At 32.8% G+C, this 17,333-nt stretch overlaps 7 protein-coding genes across 9 annotated transcripts; 2 read left to right on the top strand and 5 right to left on the bottom strand.

The window, feature by feature from the left end:
* Positions 1-180: 180 nt before the first annotated feature.
* Positions 181-1,238, bottom strand: LOC128391486 (EEF1A lysine methyltransferase 1-like). The gene is given in 3 exon segments (XM_053351388.1): positions 181-992; positions 1,088-1,135; positions 1,137-1,238. Coding segments are annotated over 3 exon segments (624 nt in total). The 5' UTR covers positions 1,212-1,238; the 3' UTR covers positions 181-491.
* A 161-nt stretch (positions 1,239-1,399) lies between these two features.
* On the top strand, positions 1,400-5,182 carry LOC128391317 (atlastin-2-like). Of its 2 annotated transcripts, XR_008325783.1 has the most exons (3): positions 1,400-2,442; positions 2,503-4,611; positions 4,678-5,182. XR_008325783.1 is itself a non-coding variant. In XM_053351180.1 (2 exons), the coding sequence occupies exons 1-2, from the start codon at positions 3,693-3,695 to the stop codon at positions 5,088-5,090; spliced, it is 1,332 nt and encodes a 443-aa protein (XP_053207155.1). In that variant the 5' UTR covers positions 3,543-3,692; the 3' UTR covers positions 5,091-5,182. The 2 variants fall into 2 exon arrangements, 1 of the variants encoding a protein (XP_053207155.1); XM_053351180.1 differs by lacking the exon at positions 1,400-2,442 and having other exon boundaries at positions 3,543-4,611.
* Positions 5,183-5,542: 360 nt separating this feature from the next.
* Positions 5,543-8,886, bottom strand: LOC128391277 (uncharacterized MFS-type transporter C09D4.1-like). 2 transcript variants are annotated; one of them, XM_053351131.1, is made up of 3 exons: positions 8,751-8,886; positions 6,824-8,389; positions 5,543-6,754 (listed from the first exon to the last, which is right to left on the bottom strand). In XM_053351131.1, exons 2-3 carry the CDS (start codon positions 8,141-8,143, stop codon positions 6,575-6,577), a joined length of 1,500 nt encoding a protein of 499 aa, XP_053207106.1. In that variant the 5' UTR covers positions 8,144-8,389; positions 8,751-8,886; the 3' UTR covers positions 5,543-6,574. The 2 variants fall into 2 exon arrangements, with proteins under 2 accessions (XP_053207106.1, XP_053207114.1); XM_053351139.1 differs by lacking the exon at positions 8,751-8,886 and having other exon boundaries at positions 6,824-8,629.
* A 27-nt stretch (positions 8,887-8,913) lies between these two features.
* LOC128391514 (gamma-glutamylaminecyclotransferase C-like) lies at positions 8,914-9,941 on the bottom strand. The gene is made up of 3 exons (XM_053351422.1): positions 9,604-9,941; positions 9,289-9,536; positions 8,914-9,215 (listed from the first exon to the last, which is right to left on the bottom strand). Exons 1-3 carry the CDS (start codon positions 9,799-9,801, stop codon positions 9,179-9,181), a joined length of 483 nt encoding a protein of 160 aa, XP_053207397.1. The 5' UTR covers positions 9,802-9,941; the 3' UTR covers positions 8,914-9,178.
* Positions 9,942-11,534: 1,593 nt separating this feature from the next.
* On the bottom strand, positions 11,535-12,739 carry LOC128391441 (3-hydroxyacyl-CoA dehydrogenase type-2-like). The gene has a single exon (XM_053351333.1). The coding sequence runs from the start codon at positions 12,567-12,569 to the stop codon at positions 11,766-11,768; it is 804 nt and encodes a 267-aa protein (XP_053207308.1). The 5' UTR covers positions 12,570-12,739; the 3' UTR covers positions 11,535-11,765.
* A 41-nt stretch (positions 12,740-12,780) lies between these two features.
* Positions 12,781-15,664, top strand: LOC128391377 (cyclin-dependent kinase 9-like). Its single transcript, XM_053351253.1, has 2 exons — positions 12,781-13,736; positions 14,237-15,664. Exons 1-2 carry the CDS (start codon positions 13,465-13,467, stop codon positions 15,066-15,068), a joined length of 1,104 nt encoding a protein of 367 aa, XP_053207228.1. The 5' UTR covers positions 12,781-13,464; the 3' UTR covers positions 15,069-15,664.
* Positions 15,665-15,726: 62 nt separating this feature from the next.
* Positions 15,727-16,622, bottom strand: LOC128391496 (protein JTB-like). The gene has a single exon (XM_053351397.1). It carries the CDS (start codon positions 16,517-16,519, stop codon positions 16,031-16,033), a length of 489 nt encoding a protein of 162 aa, XP_053207372.1. The 5' UTR covers positions 16,520-16,622; the 3' UTR covers positions 15,727-16,030.
* Between the last annotated feature and the right edge of the window lie 711 nt (positions 16,623-17,333).

The raw sequence follows: 17,333 nt of genomic DNA, 5'->3' as shown, positions 1-17,333 counted from the left end.
TTGCTTCGTAAATTACAACGCTTATCAGTGAGAAAAAAACCCTTTCGACAATTAAACCATTCAGGTGATTATCTAATAATTGTTGTTCTTGACGATGATAAATCATTTTCATCATTAAAAATCAATTGATTATCATGGTCACTCTAATGGATAAATTTCTTGCTTGATTTACTGAGTTTTCAACAATAAATTCATTTACTCATACAGTAACAAATTGTTGCTAACAATTGGGAATTGAAAGGGAACAATTAAATAACTTCAATTGAATAGAGATTTTTGATTGACAATTATGTAGATGTTTAAATTTCCTTCAGAAATTTTGATTCCTTTAATTGATCATTTCCAATGCATAAACTGAACAATCAATGAATACATGAATGTGAATGTTGGTTAAAGTTTCTAAGAAATGGATGAATATGAAATTCAGACTGTTAATGCTGATAAAATTTTCTTTGATCATCTTTTAATTGTTGATTTATTTTCTTTGATGGTTAAATTGGGAAATTAGAGAAACAAGCAAATTGATTGGCGAGATTGTTTTTGTGTCTTGGAATGAAAGTTGAGCTTGGTTTTAATTGTAACAATTTGTCGACCAAATTACTTTGAATCGCTCCAGTGTTGAGAATAATTTTCTCCTTTTTCAGATAATTAATCGTCTCGGTGACTTTGGTGAGACATTCTTCCGATAGAAATGGAGGATCACAAACAATAATATCGAAAAATGAACTGGACAAAACTTCTTTTACGGCCAAAGGATCGCGATAATCATAGAACACGAAATTAGGTCCTAGCCGAGCGAATCGTTGATCAAATTCAAGAAGATAAACTTGAACATCAGAATATTTGTCATTTTCCTTAATCATGGAAAGTAATTTAATGTAAACAGTTGGACATGAGATGCAACCGATTACTCCATTTCCATTGATCGTTTTAATGAGAGAATCGGCCAAGAATTGAGTCGTTTCTTCATCGTACCAGAATTGACTCAATTCCTTCAATGGAGAGAAAAGAATTAGAATCACAATTAGAATTAGAATAAGAAACAAATTGTAAATCAAATGATTATTAATACAAAGTTCTAACTCACCCAATCTTCAGAGCTCTTTGAATCATCTTGTTGATTGTTTTCTGTTCCAAGAGAATTCATTCAATGCTGCCAACGATTCAGCCGAAAGATGAGGAGGATCATCATCATCTTCGAGATTCGACATTTTGTTTACAAACAACAATTGGAAATCACAATTTGCAACAATGTTTAGATTGTAAAGTTTAGAATTGGAAAGAGACAAGATTTTAATTGTTACCAAAGTGATTTTCTTGGCTCGAAATTCAATCTCATTGATTAGTTGATTTTCTTGTGAATATTGAAAATTGCGCTCAACTATTAATTCACTTGAGTGAAAAACCGATTAGACTTTTTTGGAAAAGTTTTTTGTTTTGATTTTTAAATTAAAAATTTTTTAATTTTTGAATCTTGTTTTACAAATTGTGACCTTTGTACCTATTGAATTAAGATGAACAAACCTTTGAAAGTATTTTGTTTTAATTCGCTATGGAATACATTTGTTTTCGATGAGAAACTTTACTCTCAGTGGTTATCATCATTCGATGTAGAGCTAAGAGATTTACCTGTTGCTATTGTTTCCATTGTCGGTGATGCGAGAAAAGGAAAATCTTTTCTATTGAACTTTTTCCTTCGATATTTACAACGACACGACCAAGAAGATTGGATTGGTGATCTGGATGAACCATTAAGAGGTTTCTCATGGAGAGATGGCGTTGAGAGAGATACTGTTGGGATCGTTTTATGGCCTAAACCTTTTGTATTGACTCGAAAAGATGGTTCAAAAATTGTTGTTATTTTAATGGACACTCAGGGTTTTTATGATGATCACACAAAGCACGATACAGTCCGCGAATTTTTCACCATTTCAACGATTAGTTCATCGATTCTAATCTATAATCTCAATGGAAACATCCAATCAAATGATTTAATAAATTTATCCGAATTCAGTGAATATGCTAAAGTTTATGCTGGTGAAGCCAAAATAGAAAATGGAATTGAGGCCTTTCAGCAATTGTTGTTCGTGATCCGAGATTGGTCTAATCGTAAGGAATTTGAATTTGGACTCAAAGGAGGATATGATTTCTTGGAATACAAGAAAGAAAGTCAGAAAGATAAATTCTGTTCTCTATGGGCCAAATTGGAGAAGTGTTATTTGGACATTGATTGTTGTTTGTTACCTTCGCTTGGAGACAAAGCTGAAGATCTCGATTTCAATGGAGAAATAAGTAAATTGAAACCTGAATTTGTCAAAGCTCTCAGAGAATTAGTTCCATCACTATTAGCACCAGACACAATTGTCACTAAATCAATTGGAGGAGAGGAAGCTCAATGTTGGCAAGTCTTAAAGATCTTCAAGAAATTGGCAAAAAATAAAGGTAATTTTCTACCTTTGATTCAGTCTTATTTTTATATCTCTCTTCTTTTCTTTTCTTTAGTTATGGAATCTAAGAAATCGCAATTTATAAAAAACGGCCCCATCATCATTGAGGCTTTTGATGATTCCAAAACATTTTTCCATGCCTTATTTCCTGGTAAAACGTTTGATCTTGCACTGATACTGGCTATTCAAATGTATGACAACAGAACAGATTTAATTTATGATGATCACGTGTCTTCTAAACGCGCGGAGTTAATTGTTTACTGTGAACGTATTCGAGATGAGGCCATCAAAAAGAACGAAGCTTCCACCAGTAGGCCAAGAAATATCGATTGGCTCAAAGTGAGCGGAGTCGTAGCCACAATCGCCTTTACTGTAGGGAAACTGATCTTGCTAAAGAGACTATGAGTTTTTAAAACTAACACTCATTTGAAAGCCAGAGAGATAAATGACTCGATATAAATACTCCCCTTGGGAAATTTTACAGAAACTGATTAAATTTTGATAACACTTTCAATCGGAGCTTTTCGGGGAGTTTTATAAATAAACACTCGATGGATCAAAAACAATCCATAAAGGAGATACATCAAATCTTTCATAATGAAAACTTTCGAGTCAAAATATAAGTTAAATTGTCAATCTCCTCATTAGGAGCAGAATCTATTTGACCAATTCTGACAAAAGACGATAAATTGTCACTCGACAAAGCTCATACGTTTGCATTACATCTAAAGTTAATTGTAAACATTAATGACTAGCAAATGATAATCAAATGTTCTGACGATTGAAACAATTGAACAAAGTATTCAATTGTGTAGCAGTTTAATTTTATTAGGCACTCCGAGCCTTTTTTTAGCCCTTCAACAATGAAACCTAAACTTATTCAAACAAACAATTAAATTGATTAGTTTCAATTATTAATCTTTTTCAATCAGTTCATTTCGAGACTGGAAATTTTCACGTTTATTTCTCTGATCAAATTTATCAATATTCTATCCATTATCTATTTTCGACTTTGAAATTTTCCACGGGCGATCGATTTTTTTTGAAAGTCGAGATCGATCAATTTTCTTCATCAGAAATCGATGTGATCGATCAATTTTTCGGATCAAAAGTTTTGATTCAAAACAAAATCTCAAGAGTAACGATGTTGTTACCTTTTTGAAAGACCGATTGGACTTTTCTCCGTTTTAGTTTCTATTTTTTTACCGATTTTCCAACTGTGACCTTTGTTCCTGTAGAATTATAATGATCGAACCTCTGAAAGTTATTTATTTTGATTCGCAATCAAATGAATTTGTCTTCGATGAGAAAGGCTACTACGAGATGTTATTATCATGGGAAGATGGTATAAGTAATCTGCCTGTTGCTATTGTTTCCATTGTCGGTGATGCGAGAAAAGGAAAATCTTTTCTATTGAACTTTTTCCTTCGATATTTACAACGACACGACCAAGAAGATTGGATTGGTGATCTGGATGAACCATTAAGAGGTTTCTCATGGAGAGATGGCGTTGAGAGAGATACTGTCGGGATCGTTTTATGGCCTAAACCTTTTGTATTGACTCGAAAAGATGGTTCAAAAATTGTTGTTATTTTAATGGACACTCAGGGTTTTTATGATGATCACACAAACCACGATACAGTTAGTCAATTTTTTACAATTGCAACGATTATTTCATCGATTCAAATCTATAATCAGAAGGGAACCATTCAATCAAATGATATTACAATTTTATCCAAATTTAGTGATTATGCTGATAGAGTGGCAAACGAAACTGGAGTCAAAGCCTTCCAGCGATTGTTGTTCATGATCCGAGATTGGTCTAATCGTAAGGAATTTGAATTTGGACTCAAAGGAGGATATGATTTCCTGGAATACAAGAAAGAAAATCAGAAAGATAAATTCTGTTCTCCATGGGCCAAATTGGAGAACTGTTATTCGGACATTGGTTGTTGTTTGTTACCTTCACTGGGAGACAAAGCTGAAGATCTCGATTTCAATGGAGAAATAAGTAAATTGAAACCTGGATTTGTCCAAGCTCTCAGAGAGTTAGTGCCATCTATTTTGTCACCCGATAGAATTGTCACCAAATTATATGGAGGAAAGGAAATTGAATGTTGGAGGATCTTGAATCTCTTTAAAGAAGCGACCGAACAACTTACATGTAAATTTAATTCATTTACAAAATTTCTTGTCTCTGATGATTAACTCTTCTTTTACTTTCATTCAGCAATCAAATCAATTGATATTGAGGAATATGGATTGACCAGTAACATTTCCATAATCAATAATGCTCATTTACTAGCCAGACATCATTATTTGGAGCAACTTCAATGTTTTGAACAATCTGAACAAAAAGCTCTCCAAAAAGAACATTTCGATGCCGCTGAAACGGCAGCTCTTGAATTGTTTGATGAAAAAACAGAATTAATCGACGATGAGCAAGATGAAATCGACATTGCAAAATTGGAGCTGGTCCAGTTCTTCGCGCACACCCGCGAAATTTTTCCTCAACTGCCGCGATCAAGTCTAAAAGAAGCCTCGAAAATGTCTCTATTCCACATAAAGTGGGGCGTTTTACTCGGAATGGGTCTCGCTGGGGCCGCTACATGTGCGAAACTCTATTTTATCAAAACTATATGACCTCTTTTTGCAAAATCGCTATTGAGATTTATTTGAATCGAACTTTTAGTTTGTAAAGAAATGGAACCAATTTAAAATATTTTGTCTTTTCATTAAGAGTTTATTTTACTTTCAATTTTGATCAAGCTCTTTAATGGAGTCGATGATTGAGTGAATGAAAGATGGACTAAAATCGGATGCGAATTTGTGAATACAATCACTAGTTAATTAATCATGGAAAAAAACTTTTACAGTTATATTATTGTCCATGTTTATGAAATGGATTGGTAATTATGTCCTCAACTAGTGTTCCAGTTTCTGGTCAATCTCGTTACTTTAAAGTGAAAAAAAGAAAACAATTTGACAACAATTTAAACACGAAAACTTTTCTTATGTCAACACATGAGAATCACGAGATTACAGAAGCAAAATCAGTTGATTGTAATCGAACGACAATTAGTTAATTAAAGTTATTCGGTTGATAAATAATTTTTTATTAGATGTTAATTGTTATTAATTAGGTTGTGATGATTTGAAATGATCTCAGATTAACTTTGTTACATTTGTGTTTAAATTATTGATTCAGTTGCAAAATTTATTCATCTGAGATTCTGTTTCATCGAAACAATTACATAATTAATTAATTATAGTTATTGTACTTTCCCCTTGAAAATTAATTGTTCATGAAAATTAGGGTATAATTGAGAAGCAAATGATTAGATAATTACATCATTAATGGTATGAAACAGTCAAAGAAAACGTGTAAGTCTAAATAATGATTAAAATCATCATTCGTCTAACAATTAACTTTTTATAACAGCGATGGTAATTAAATTAAAATGATATGATGGTTATTGATAAGACATTAATGAAAGACATGAGGTGATCAGTGATGGAAACAGTCAAATTGTATTTAAATGATTAACTGCTTGATTTGTTGTATCACAAATTATTTGATTGTTATCATCTTGGAGCTTAATTGTTTCACGGAAAATGATGAAAGACTTGATTCCATTTGTTGTAATGATGATTAGTGATCATTTCAACTTGTAATTAAAAGGATATTTAGTAAATAGATGCTAAACTTAGTTGCACTGATAACTACTAATTTTAGTAATTATAATTAATCTAATCAGGGAAAAATTATCTTCTAGTTAAATTCAAGTTTCAATGATAATATTTGAAGGTGGAAACACATGATTACTGTGATTCTGAAACTCAATTAATCAGTAAATTGTTAAAACACAAACACACAAACTCAATGATACGTGTCTCTTCGTGATAAAGTCATCAGATCATTTTGATTTGATTAGTTGATATGGTTTCATTGATTAACAATGGTGACCAATTGATCCTGAAATAATCTCATGTTATTAACAGGATCTGATAAGGGAACAATTCATAAGTGAAGAATAGAGTTGAATGTATCATTATTAAGGACGGTGAGAATTAACCGATTGTCAATTAATTGTTGGGAATCTAATTAATCATCTTCATCTTCACAATCAGGTGACAATATATTCAATGCTCTTCAAAGCAGCAGTTCGTCGTTTTAATGTACCACGAGTGAATATGGTGAGAATTAGACCAATTAATAGAACGACACATAGAATAATGTTACAGATTAAATGGCCTAATCGATTGACGGCCAATGTAGAGGCAAATATCAACACGATACCAAAAAACTGCAAAGAAAAAATTAAATGTTATCAATCAACTTTATTTTGGTTAACTAATCAAAATTTGAGCCTTACCTGAGCTGAAGCATTGAGTAGACCAGCAGAATTACCTTCCGGTTGGGGATACGTAATTTCAGCAGCGTATTCAAAGCCGATCGGAAGGTAGCCCGTCATGAAGAAACCAAGCGGAGCTGAGACAATATATACGAAGAGTATGTTGTATTTGAGGGTCAACGTGAAAGCGACCAAACCAACGAATGAAAATAAATAAAGAGCTAAAATTGTTTCGTAGTAACGGTGAGTTTTGTCCAAAATGAAGCCACTAATCATCGAACCAATTGTACCGACAACAGTGATTATTGCACCAATGTTACCAGCATCCGATTCGTGGCCTGGAAAGGCTGAAGAGATCATTTGTTCAAGAAGAGTTGAGATTGCATAAAACACACCAACGTTGATCCCATAGCTGATTGTCAACTTTACCGTATCAAGATCAGTGATTAACGCTTTCAATGATTGAAGGAAATACAAATCTTCCTGTAAAAAGTTTGCTCGAGCTGCAGTGTTACTTGGTGTCTTTGCCGGTTTATCCTCGAAAAACACCACGATCACAATGAATAAGAGACCAGTGAACGCAGTAGTACCATAGAAGACATAAGATAATTGCGAAGAAATTTCGTCAACATTTGAAGAGGTGACAATAAGTGAAGGTATGAAAAAACCGAAACAGATACCAAGTTGGTTACCGAAAACACCGATGGAAGTTGCCGTTGACACTTCACGTTCACCAAACCAAACGGCAGCAATTCGAGGAGGTAAATTGATCACAAACAGATTACAAGTGGCAACCATAGTTTGACCAACCATTGTTACCCAAAATCGATTGGGTTGAAGACTGAAACATTTAACCAGAGAACCGGCAAAGGTGAAAAACGATCCAATCAGTACGGTAAATCGTAAACCTTTACGATCAAGTAACCAAGAGGCTGGAATGGTACCAGGAACAAAGACAAACATGTAAAGCATTGAGGTTAAATTAACAGAAAGATCATCAACCTTATAAAAGGCTGAAATTTTCTGAGTAATTATCGTATATTGTAACCATTGGAACGAATTGGAAGCCGAGTAGAGACAAAATATAAACAATATAAGGAAACGTTTCTTGAACAATTTAATCTCTGATCCAATAACAGAATTATTTTCTAAACCTCTTATTCCCAAGGTGAGACCAGTTCCACTGGTGGGTGAAAAATCTGATGGATTCATTTTGTAGATTACACAGGATATGGAACTATCTTCATCACTATTGATCGAGTTGTATGAGGCTACAATTGACGATGAACTGTCATGATGATCATTCCACCTTGGTAATACCTCCATTCGCTCTGTCGTCATAATCTCCCTCCTTTGTTAATTGTGATTGCTACAAAATGATACATATTATCATCCTCATTGTAATAAACTCCTCATGGCCACTGTATCTATGTGAATATTATGTGTCGTTCACAATCTCATTGGATACACTTCAGGTTTCACCTTTCGACTTGATGGTTATCGTTGGATGATGATAATTGTTGAATAATCAGTCTTGAGACAATTCCAGAATTCCATAAAATCACAATAAATCACAATCTATATTCACTGATACAACAACAACAAAAAAGATAACAATTTATTAACCATCAATGGTTTGTGTTTATGTTGAGTTGTTGGAGAAAATAATTGGAGGGAAATAAATGATTAACTTTGGAGAAATACCAAATGATTAAGTCAAATGATTAGAAGAATTTGTAATATTCTCTTTGTATAGATTCTGAGTAATTAACTTTTGTCTAATTAAAAGATGGACAAAAAAGTAAAAGGTTGAAGGTAATGTGACATGTTAGTAAAATAGAAAAGCAAAAAAAAAGGAAATGAGATCAGAGATTAATTGTCACGTTTAATTCTGATTAATTTCTACTTTTAATTACATGATTAATGTACCAATCTAATATTTACTCACCTTGTGATCATTAAATCAAAAAGATTAACAGTGATGATTAAAAGAAAAAGAGAAAATGATTTATCCAAACATTGAAAATAATCTTCGACTCGAAAATCTCGAGCTTAACCTTTGATAGAAAAGTAAACAAACAATTGTGGCGGAAAAATTGATCTCTTTTGAATTTGGAATTTGGAATTTTTGTTAACACTTTGATTAACTTTTAATTGTTCAATCAAATTATTGAGTTAATCGAAAGAAAATTACAATTAAAGATATCAAGTAACAATCAATTTGAACAAAGAGAAAGTATCACAACGATTAATGATCAGAAAGGTAATTGAATTTTGGAATCTAAGTCCACGAGAGATGGAAAATCAATTTAATTGTTGATTATCAAGTTGATTGTCTTAAATTGTGATTGTACTGCAGTTTGTAATCGAAGGCAATTAATCTTCAAGTTCATCGAGGCTTCTCACTTCCTCGCTACGAGAAAAAGAGGTAAAAATGACACGAAGAAAATTAGATAATCTCATTGGTGAACAATTAAGTTAATTACCTGATAACATATTCCAATCCATGATCTCCATAAGAAGAGTAATTATCGAAACATTTAACCTCCAACATACTTGATTTAAATTTGGGAAACAAGTAAGTCCAAATTTTAATTGGTTCATTTGATTCACCGTTATTACTGATTAATTCAATGTCAATTTGTTTCCTTTGATAGAAATCAGGATGATCTTCAAGATCATCTAAATCAGCAAGAACTGAATCATCAACAGCATAAATTTCACCATAGACTCTCTTGTAATTAAAGGAAAAACAAATGAAATTATCATCTGAAAGGAACCAAATTAAAATTAATCATTACCTTTCCCATTCCTGGTTTGTCCAATAGAAATGGTATATTGTACCTTGAGTAGATGATTAATGGATATGGATTAACGGTTAATCCTTTTGAGACAAATTGAGCGAAACCATGTTTACCGTTATAAAGTACATGGTGATTTGGTTCACCCTTTTTCAATGTTCCATAGACAAAAACAAGGTGACTTGACTTGGAATCCATTTTTAATTGTAATTAAATCAACAAACTCAAAATAGTAGCAGCAAAATCAACTAAATTACTATTACTTTTAATGATGAACAATCAGATTCTTAATTGTTCATCTCTATCTTGATATAATCTAACCAATTATAAGATCACTTCTGAAGTGATCTCTTTTTAATTGTCACCTCGATCAAAACAAAATCTAATTGTGTACAACTATTTAATTACTAAGATAAAGTAATTGGCAAATGATAAATAGGAGATTAGATTAACAGTCTCATATTTTCATATGTAATAATAATGAGCACATTAGTTAAGGTAAATTGTAATAATTAACTGATTGTAAACATCTTGGTTTCATATGTACAGTAAATATGAAACTTATGTACAGTAAAAAGTAAACTGACTTTAGTAATTAGTAAATTGTAACCTTTAAATCAACACTTTGACAATCAACACAAACATATGATCTGATTTGTTTGGGTGTGAGTTTAATCAAACACTTACAGTTAATCTCAACAATTAAAAACTATTTTCAACAACGAGCTTATCTTGATCTTATTTTATTTAATTTAGTTCTAGATTATAATCAAATTGTAAACAAGATGCTAATGATTTGATATATCATCAAATTTAACTGTCATTTAGATTAAACTTGATTAATTTGGTTATTTTTTAAGGTCAATTGTTAACGACTGGTCATCTTATTTTAATTAACTTGTGAAAAGTTAACAACAAAACTTTTCCGTAGATCCAATCAACTTTAATTGTGATTCTAAAGTCAAACTTTGATTATTGTTTTTTTGCTGATTTGATTTGCTAACAATTTAAACTGAATACAACCATGTCAATGATAAATGAAATTTCAATAACTTCAACTTCATCTTCGTCTGATTCAACACCGACCTCGTCTCCGAGGCCAAAAGTGGTTTCGATATCTCCGACTCCCTGGTCAGCTAATGATTCCTCATCTAATGTGACCCTACGACCACGGGCTTCAAAAGTGCCATCAAATATTACTGATTCATTGGGAACATCGAATGGAGTTGTCGCAGCTCAATTCGGTTATTATGATATACGATTTATTGTTGGCATTCAAAAGGTCAAATTTCAAGGGAAAATACGGAAAATTGCCGAAGTAGAATGGTGTAGATCAATTCTCGATTTTGAAAATATTTCAATTTACGATCAACCTTCAATAGCTTATGGAATATCGCCCGAAGCTAAACTTTTGTTACGAAAATTGGATCCAAATACAGTCCTTTACACTGACGCTCCTTACGAATGTCGATTCTGTAAGACTACACTTCATTCTCGATCGGAAGGAATTGCCCACGAAAAAGGTTGCACTGTGCCCGGTGGTCCAGGTCATAAGTGTAAATCGTCGTGTCCACGTTCGTGTCGAGGTAAAGGTGTGTATGTATCGAAGGTCACTAGAAAGAGGAGAGTCAACAGTCTTCGATACTCCCAACCCAAAGGTCGCTTCGCAAAATCTAAAAAATCGTAAATGAACCTTTCGGTGCGCTTTTAAAGGTGAAGAATTGTAAAGTAGATCAAGATCAAAAAAAAATTCTTATTCTTTAGACTCAAAAAGTTCAACATGAGGAAAAATACACCACATTAAATTGACCCTGAAGCGTTTTAACCATTCAACGACCCCGAATTAATTAATTCAATTCTGTATTCTAGACTTTCCTTTTAAATAAATTCATTCAATGAAATTTCAATTTGCATGGTCATTTAGCCTTCAATTAATTTCGTCTCCAACAATTGTACGTTTATTTTGACTCGAAAGTCAATTGCACAAATCACAAGAAGTTAATGGTAATTTCTGTTCACAAATTTAATTGTAACGCTGTTGATTTTTGATGATGGAGTCGATGATTGGATTAATGAAAGATGGACTAAAATTGGATTTGGATTTGTAAATACAATCACTAGTTAATTGATCGGGAAAAAAACATTTACAGTTGTATTATTGTCTATGTTTTATGAACTTGAGGTCTCATTCCGGCATCTAAATTGATTGTCGTCTTGTTGATAAATGGATTGGTAATTATGTCCTCAACTAATGTCGCATAATGATCAGGTGATCCAATCATCTTCGGAGCTATACTATAATTAACTAGATATTCTTTGGCCCAATCAGGGAAAGTGGACAGAACTGGAGTGTCAAAATAACCCACACAAATGGAGACACATCGTATCTTTTGCAATGAAAATTCTCGAGCCAAAGGATAAGTTAAACTGTCAATCGCTCCAGCGGAAGCGGCATAAGTTGTCTGACCAATTTGTCCATCTTGACCAGCGATTCCTGAAGTATTGATAATGATTCCTTTTAGTCCAGTTTCCGGATCAATCTCGTTACTTGCAAGATGAGAAACTGCCAATCGACAAACATTATAAGTTCCCATTACATTGATATCTAAAGTGGCCTTAAAATCATCCAATTTTTGTGGTACATTAGTCTTGAAATTGTACAATCTAAAAGCGACCGAAACAGCAGCACAATTGATAACCGCATCGATTTTACCAAATTTCTTTTTACACTCATTCAAAGCCTTGGCCAGTTTCTCGGAATCTCGAACATCACCTCGATAGGAAACCATTTTCTTTCCAATATTCTCACTCATCGAACGGTCCAATTGTTGAGTCGGAAAAGCCTGAAGATCATAAGAGTAACAACCGGTCGCTCCTTTCGACAAAAGATGAAGACAAGTCGCCCGACCCAAACCCGAAGAACCTCCGGTGACAAAAGCAACCAAACCTTTCAAACTCGATGCCATAACTATCACATAAAAAAAGAGAACCAATGCAATTAACAATTAACACAAAAAAAAGAGAAAATCAAAAGAAAAAGAAAAAGAAAAAATGAAAATAACAATTTAAATGCGAAAATTTTTCATGTCAACACATGAGAATCACGTGGCTACATGAGCACAATCAGTTCTCATCTTGTGAAGGAACAATTTGTTTGCATGTTGATGACCAAGAATCTTTTTTGTTAATTCTCTTTGCTTCTATTTCACAATTAGTACAAATTAAATTTTATTCTCAATCTAAATTAATCATCAAACTGTCAACTCTACTCTCCATCATATCATCAAATGTTCACCTTTATTATTTATTGAAATCTGGAAGAAACAAAAAGAGAAACAAAAATCTGACCCAATCCAAATCATCATCTTTTTTAGTGCTCCATTTGTTACCCTTACCAATGTTTACATCTTATACTCTGATTTAAACCCAAAAATTATCTCTCTCTCTCTCTCTTAATGGTAACACAAATTAAATGTTGTAAGATTGGAAATTTGAACAACAATTATGTTAATCTATTGACTATATTTGTGATTTGATTGGAAATTGTAATGTTAAAGAAAACATTAGTAAATGTAGTGTATGATCAACAAGAGGAGCAGCAACATCAACATCATCATCATCAGCAACAACAACTACAGAAGCAGCAACAGCAAGAGCAACAATCATCGTCGTCATTATTTTCTCCATCAACAGAACCAGTAGAAGCTGAAATACCAGCAAGAGTGGAAGCAACACCAACAACCTTAACATCAATACCATCAACATTTTCTGCGTCAACAAAAAGTAACAAAGAACGGAATCAATTTTTCTTAATCAGTATTATTCTTGGTGTCATTAAATTTATTCTCAATTCTTCCTACTATGCCTACAACATTTAATGGGTCAATTGCTCAGCGTTACCCGATTTGTGAAGATATTTACAAGTATAAATATGAATCTCGAGTGAAAATTGGCCAAGGAACTTATGGTGAAGTGTTCAAAGTGAAACATCGTCATACTAATCAATATGTTGCTATAAAAAGGATTCTATTGGAAAAGGAAAAGGAAGGTTTCCCGCTCACAACTATTAGAGAAATAAAAATTCTTCAAATATTGAAGAATGAGAATATTGTTAATTTAATTGAGATTTGCAGGTTAAGTATCTAAAACAATTATTCTTTTTGCAAAATTATTCTATTCCATTTCAGTTAATATAACATCATCAACAACACTCTCAATTTATATAAACACAACATTCACTTCTTAACATAAACACTTATGGTTAGTTTTGTTGTTTTAGAGAAAATAAATTCTATTCTCTCTCTGTTTCTTTTTCCATCCAATTGTTTATGTTACCTTTGTATTTACCTGTCGATGATGTTTTATTAATTCAATTTCGTTTTCTTTGTTCTAATGTATATAAACTAGATAGAGTTTTTATTCTCTCTTTTCTTTTTTTTTCTCTCCATTTCTTCTTCTCTTTTTTGTGTGTATGTGTCTTTCTTTTTTTCTTTTTCTTCTTCTTCTCTTCTTATTCCTTTGTTGTATTAATGTGTATTTTCTTTTTTTTTCTTCTTCTTCTTTTTCATCTTCTCTTTCTCTTTTCTTTCTCTCTCTCTCTTTCTGTTTACCTTCTCTCTTTCCCTTTTTTTAGAGGTGAGTCACAAGCCTATCACAGTTCTGGAAGGCCACCAGGACCTACTTCTTTTTACTTGGTTCTTGATTTCTGTGATCATGATTTGGCTGGTTTATTGGCTAATGATAATGTCCAGTTTAACCTTGCTGAGATTAAAAGTGTTATCCGTCAGCTTTTCAATGGACTTTGTTACATTCATAGTAAAAAGATTCTCCATCGAGACATGAAATCAGCTAATGTTCTCATTACGCGTTCTGGTGTTTTAAAATTAGCCGATTTTGGCCTTGGTCGTATAATGAATGAAACCGATGAAAATTATACCAATAGGGTGGTTACTCTTTGGTATCGTCCTCCAGAACTTTTACTTGGAGCCCGTAGATATGGACCTTCTGCTGACCTTTGGGGTGCAGGGTGTATAATGGCCGAAATGTGGACTCGATCTGCTCTTTTACCAGGAAACTCTGAAGCGGAACAATTAAATTTGATTTGTAAATTATGTGGTTCTATTTGTCCCGATGTTTGGCCTGCTGTTAAACAATTAGATTTGTTCAATAAATTGGAACTAAGTCAGGGACAAAAACGACGAGTAAAGGATCGCCTAAGCACCTTTGTTATGGATACAAATGCACATGATCTTCTAGACCGACTACTTACCTTGGACCCATGTCAACGGATCGATGCTTCAGATGCTTTGAATCACGATTTCCTTTGGACTGAACCATTGCCCGGTGATTTGAGTAGAGTATTATCACAATTTAACCAATCCATGTTTGAATATTATAAAAATTCACGGCGAAGGCGAAATCCACGACCAAAGATTGATAAACAAAATCGTACCAGAGTATTTTAAGTTCAATTGCAACTTACAATTATCTCTTTTAATCTATTCTATTTTTAATTAATTTTTTTCCAACTAATCTTTTAGGCGTCATCATCATCAACCATTTTTGCTATTATTTTTCAATTTGAACCTCTACAACACCTCCAACTCATCAACAACAAATTGTACCTTTAATTTTTGCAACACCAACAAATAATTTACCTCATCAACTAATTATTATACAAAACAATTAAGCCTTCGAACCCATTCAAGTGACTTCAAGTGTTCCTTGCCAGTTTTAATTTAAATGATGTTTATGTGATTACCTTTTACCTCTTAATTAACTTTTTTTCTTCCTCTCTCTCTCTCTCTCCTAATTTTTATTTGATTTATTTTTGTTTCAATGTGTATTCAGCAACAATCAATTAATTCAACTTGCTTTTACCTCGTTAATGCATTGGAAATATACACATGATGAATTTTTTTATATATACACAATCAACAATCATCAACGATCAGTATCAATGACAAACAATATTTTCTGGACCATCAAATTTGTACAAAAGAAAACAAATCAACTGCATTTTTCAAATTGAAAATAAATCCTTTTTCATGACAATTTAAAATTCCGATTGAATTTATATTGATTATCACGTTCAGATGATTGATTTTCTTTTCAAACTTTGGGTGAAACTTTGAAATCGATATCGAGTTAATTTAGGAAAGTAAATTAAAACAATACTTTTTAATACACGAGTAGTATTTAGATTTAAATACAAATATTTGATAAAGATTATCAAATAGGATTAGGTTGATGATCTTATTGATTAGAGTTGATTGTTTGGAAAATAAATAAATGTCACTTATAGATGATGATTTTCATCACCAATTTGTATCCAATTACCAAAATGCAAATGATCATCTTCATCTTTGATTTAGTTACAATATAATATACATCATATGTACAGTTTTATATATTCGAGGTGATTAAATTAAACTCCATAGTCCATTTTACTTTGCATCTTGTCCATCATACGTTGCTCCAGATAATTAACTCTCTGTCTAATTGCCAATACACCCAAAAGTGAAATTGCGAGCATGATTAACAGGAAGATCCAAAATTTTCTGACTGTTCCTGGTGTACAGCTGATGTAAACATTACCAGTCTTATGACAATGAACAAGCTTTTTAAATCCCGTTTGCGTACAAATGGAAACATTTTTACTCCCTTGTTTATCTGATGGTGTACAGGGTTCACACTCTTCAACAACAGTATAATCTTCAAACATCCAACAATATTCAGTTGAATTACCAATTAGATTAGTAAATGATGAATCACCTTTAGAAACTGGTAACCGTTGGGGAAGAGGTTTCATCTCACTTTCCGTTAAAATACCTTCCAAAATCACTATAAGAATACACATGATGATCAATATGATGACCCCGAGGATCATTTTACGAGAATTGAGTAGCTCAATCATGATTTCAACTTTTCTAAGTTAATTAACAAGAACAAATTAATTGTAAACACAAAATCATCAGAAAAAAATTTAAAACCCAAATGTAAACAAATATGTTAACTTTTATTGAAGCTTTGACAGCGACCTCAGGGGAGGCTCCGATGAATTGAAATTCATCGTATCCGGTGGCGACTACCGTACATAAGGAAAGGAAGAATTGGATTTGGGGTGGGATACATGGGCTTGAGTGGTTTACGGTGATTTCTTGAATCACAAACATATATCATTAGATCTTCTCGCCTCCCCCAAGGTCACTTTAATGTGGGATAACAAATTCAGATAATTCTCAATATTATTTTTGTTTAGTTTAAATCCTTTTTTGAAGACCATTTGCTCCTCCAAGTCTATCGCAGCGAAGTTTATAATCTTTTCACACGTGTACGGATGGTGATTGTCGTTCTCTGAGCAACATCTGAAATTATTAAATCTGAGAAATTTATGTCTGAGATCCTTAACTATTTCCCAGAAAGGTATTTTTCCCACAAATCCCCATTCATTCACGATTGGGTCATTATTCGGAAATAATCTGCTAATTACATCGTCTTCTTCCGCTAACCAGGATGTGAGTCTCTGTCTAATCAACAATCTAGCTTCTTTTCTCCATGTATTCGTCGATGACCACCTTTTCTCGAAAATTGTTCTTCTCTTTGCAGTGAATTCATATTTGATTATTTCCCCATAGGTCCATGTCCATCTGAATTGTATGAATTTCGCCAATATGGAGAAAGCGTCCGAAACGTATAACGATTTGGAATTTACATTTAATACTAAATTC

The sequence above is a fragment of the Panonychus citri genome, unplaced genomic scaffold (assembly GCF_014898815.1).
Source record: "Panonychus citri isolate SS breed McGregor unplaced genomic scaffold, ASM1489881v1 Contig00011, whole genome shotgun sequence".
Lineage (NCBI taxonomy): Eukaryota > Metazoa > Arthropoda > Arachnida > Trombidiformes > Tetranychidae > Panonychus > Panonychus citri.
This window is presented reverse-complemented; position numbering and strand designations above follow the sequence as displayed.

Coding starts and splice junctions, on each gene's coding strand:
- LOC128391317 (XM_053351180.1), top strand. CDS start 3,693: ATGATCGAACCTCTGAAAGTTATTTATTTTGATTCGCAATCAAATGAA. Junction 4,612..4,677: donor AGCGACCGAACAACTTACAT/GTAAATTTAATT, acceptor ACTTTCATTCAG/CAATCAAATCAATTGATATT.
- LOC128391277 (XM_053351131.1), bottom strand. CDS start 8,143: ATGACGACAGAGCGAATGGAGGTATTACCAAGGTGGAATGATCATCAT. Junction 6,755..6,823: donor TACTCAATGCTTCAGCTCAG/GTAAGGCTCAAA, acceptor TTTTCTTTGCAG/TTTTTTGGTATCGTGTTGAT.
- LOC128391514 (XM_053351422.1), bottom strand. CDS start 9,801: ATGGATTCCAAGTCAAGTCACCTTGTTTTTGTCTATGGAACATTGAAA. Junction 9,537..9,603: donor ACAAACCAGGAATGGGAAAG/GTAATGATTAAT, acceptor TTTAATTACAAG/AGAGTCTATGGTGAAATTTA. Junction 9,216..9,288: donor GGATTGGAATATGTTATCAG/GTAATTAACTTA, acceptor TTTTTCTCGTAG/CGAGGAAGTGAGAAGCCTCG.
- LOC128391441 (XM_053351333.1), bottom strand. CDS start 12,569: ATGGCATCGAGTTTGAAAGGTTTGGTTGCTTTTGTCACCGGAGGTTCT.
- LOC128391377 (XM_053351253.1), top strand. CDS start 13,465: ATGCCTACAACATTTAATGGGTCAATTGCTCAGCGTTACCCGATTTGT. Junction 13,737..14,236: donor AATTTAATTGAGATTTGCAG/GTTAAGTATCTA, acceptor CCCTTTTTTTAG/AGGTGAGTCACAAGCCTATC.
- LOC128391496 (XM_053351397.1), bottom strand. CDS start 16,519: ATGATTGAGCTACTCAATTCTCGTAAAATGATCCTCGGGGTCATCATA.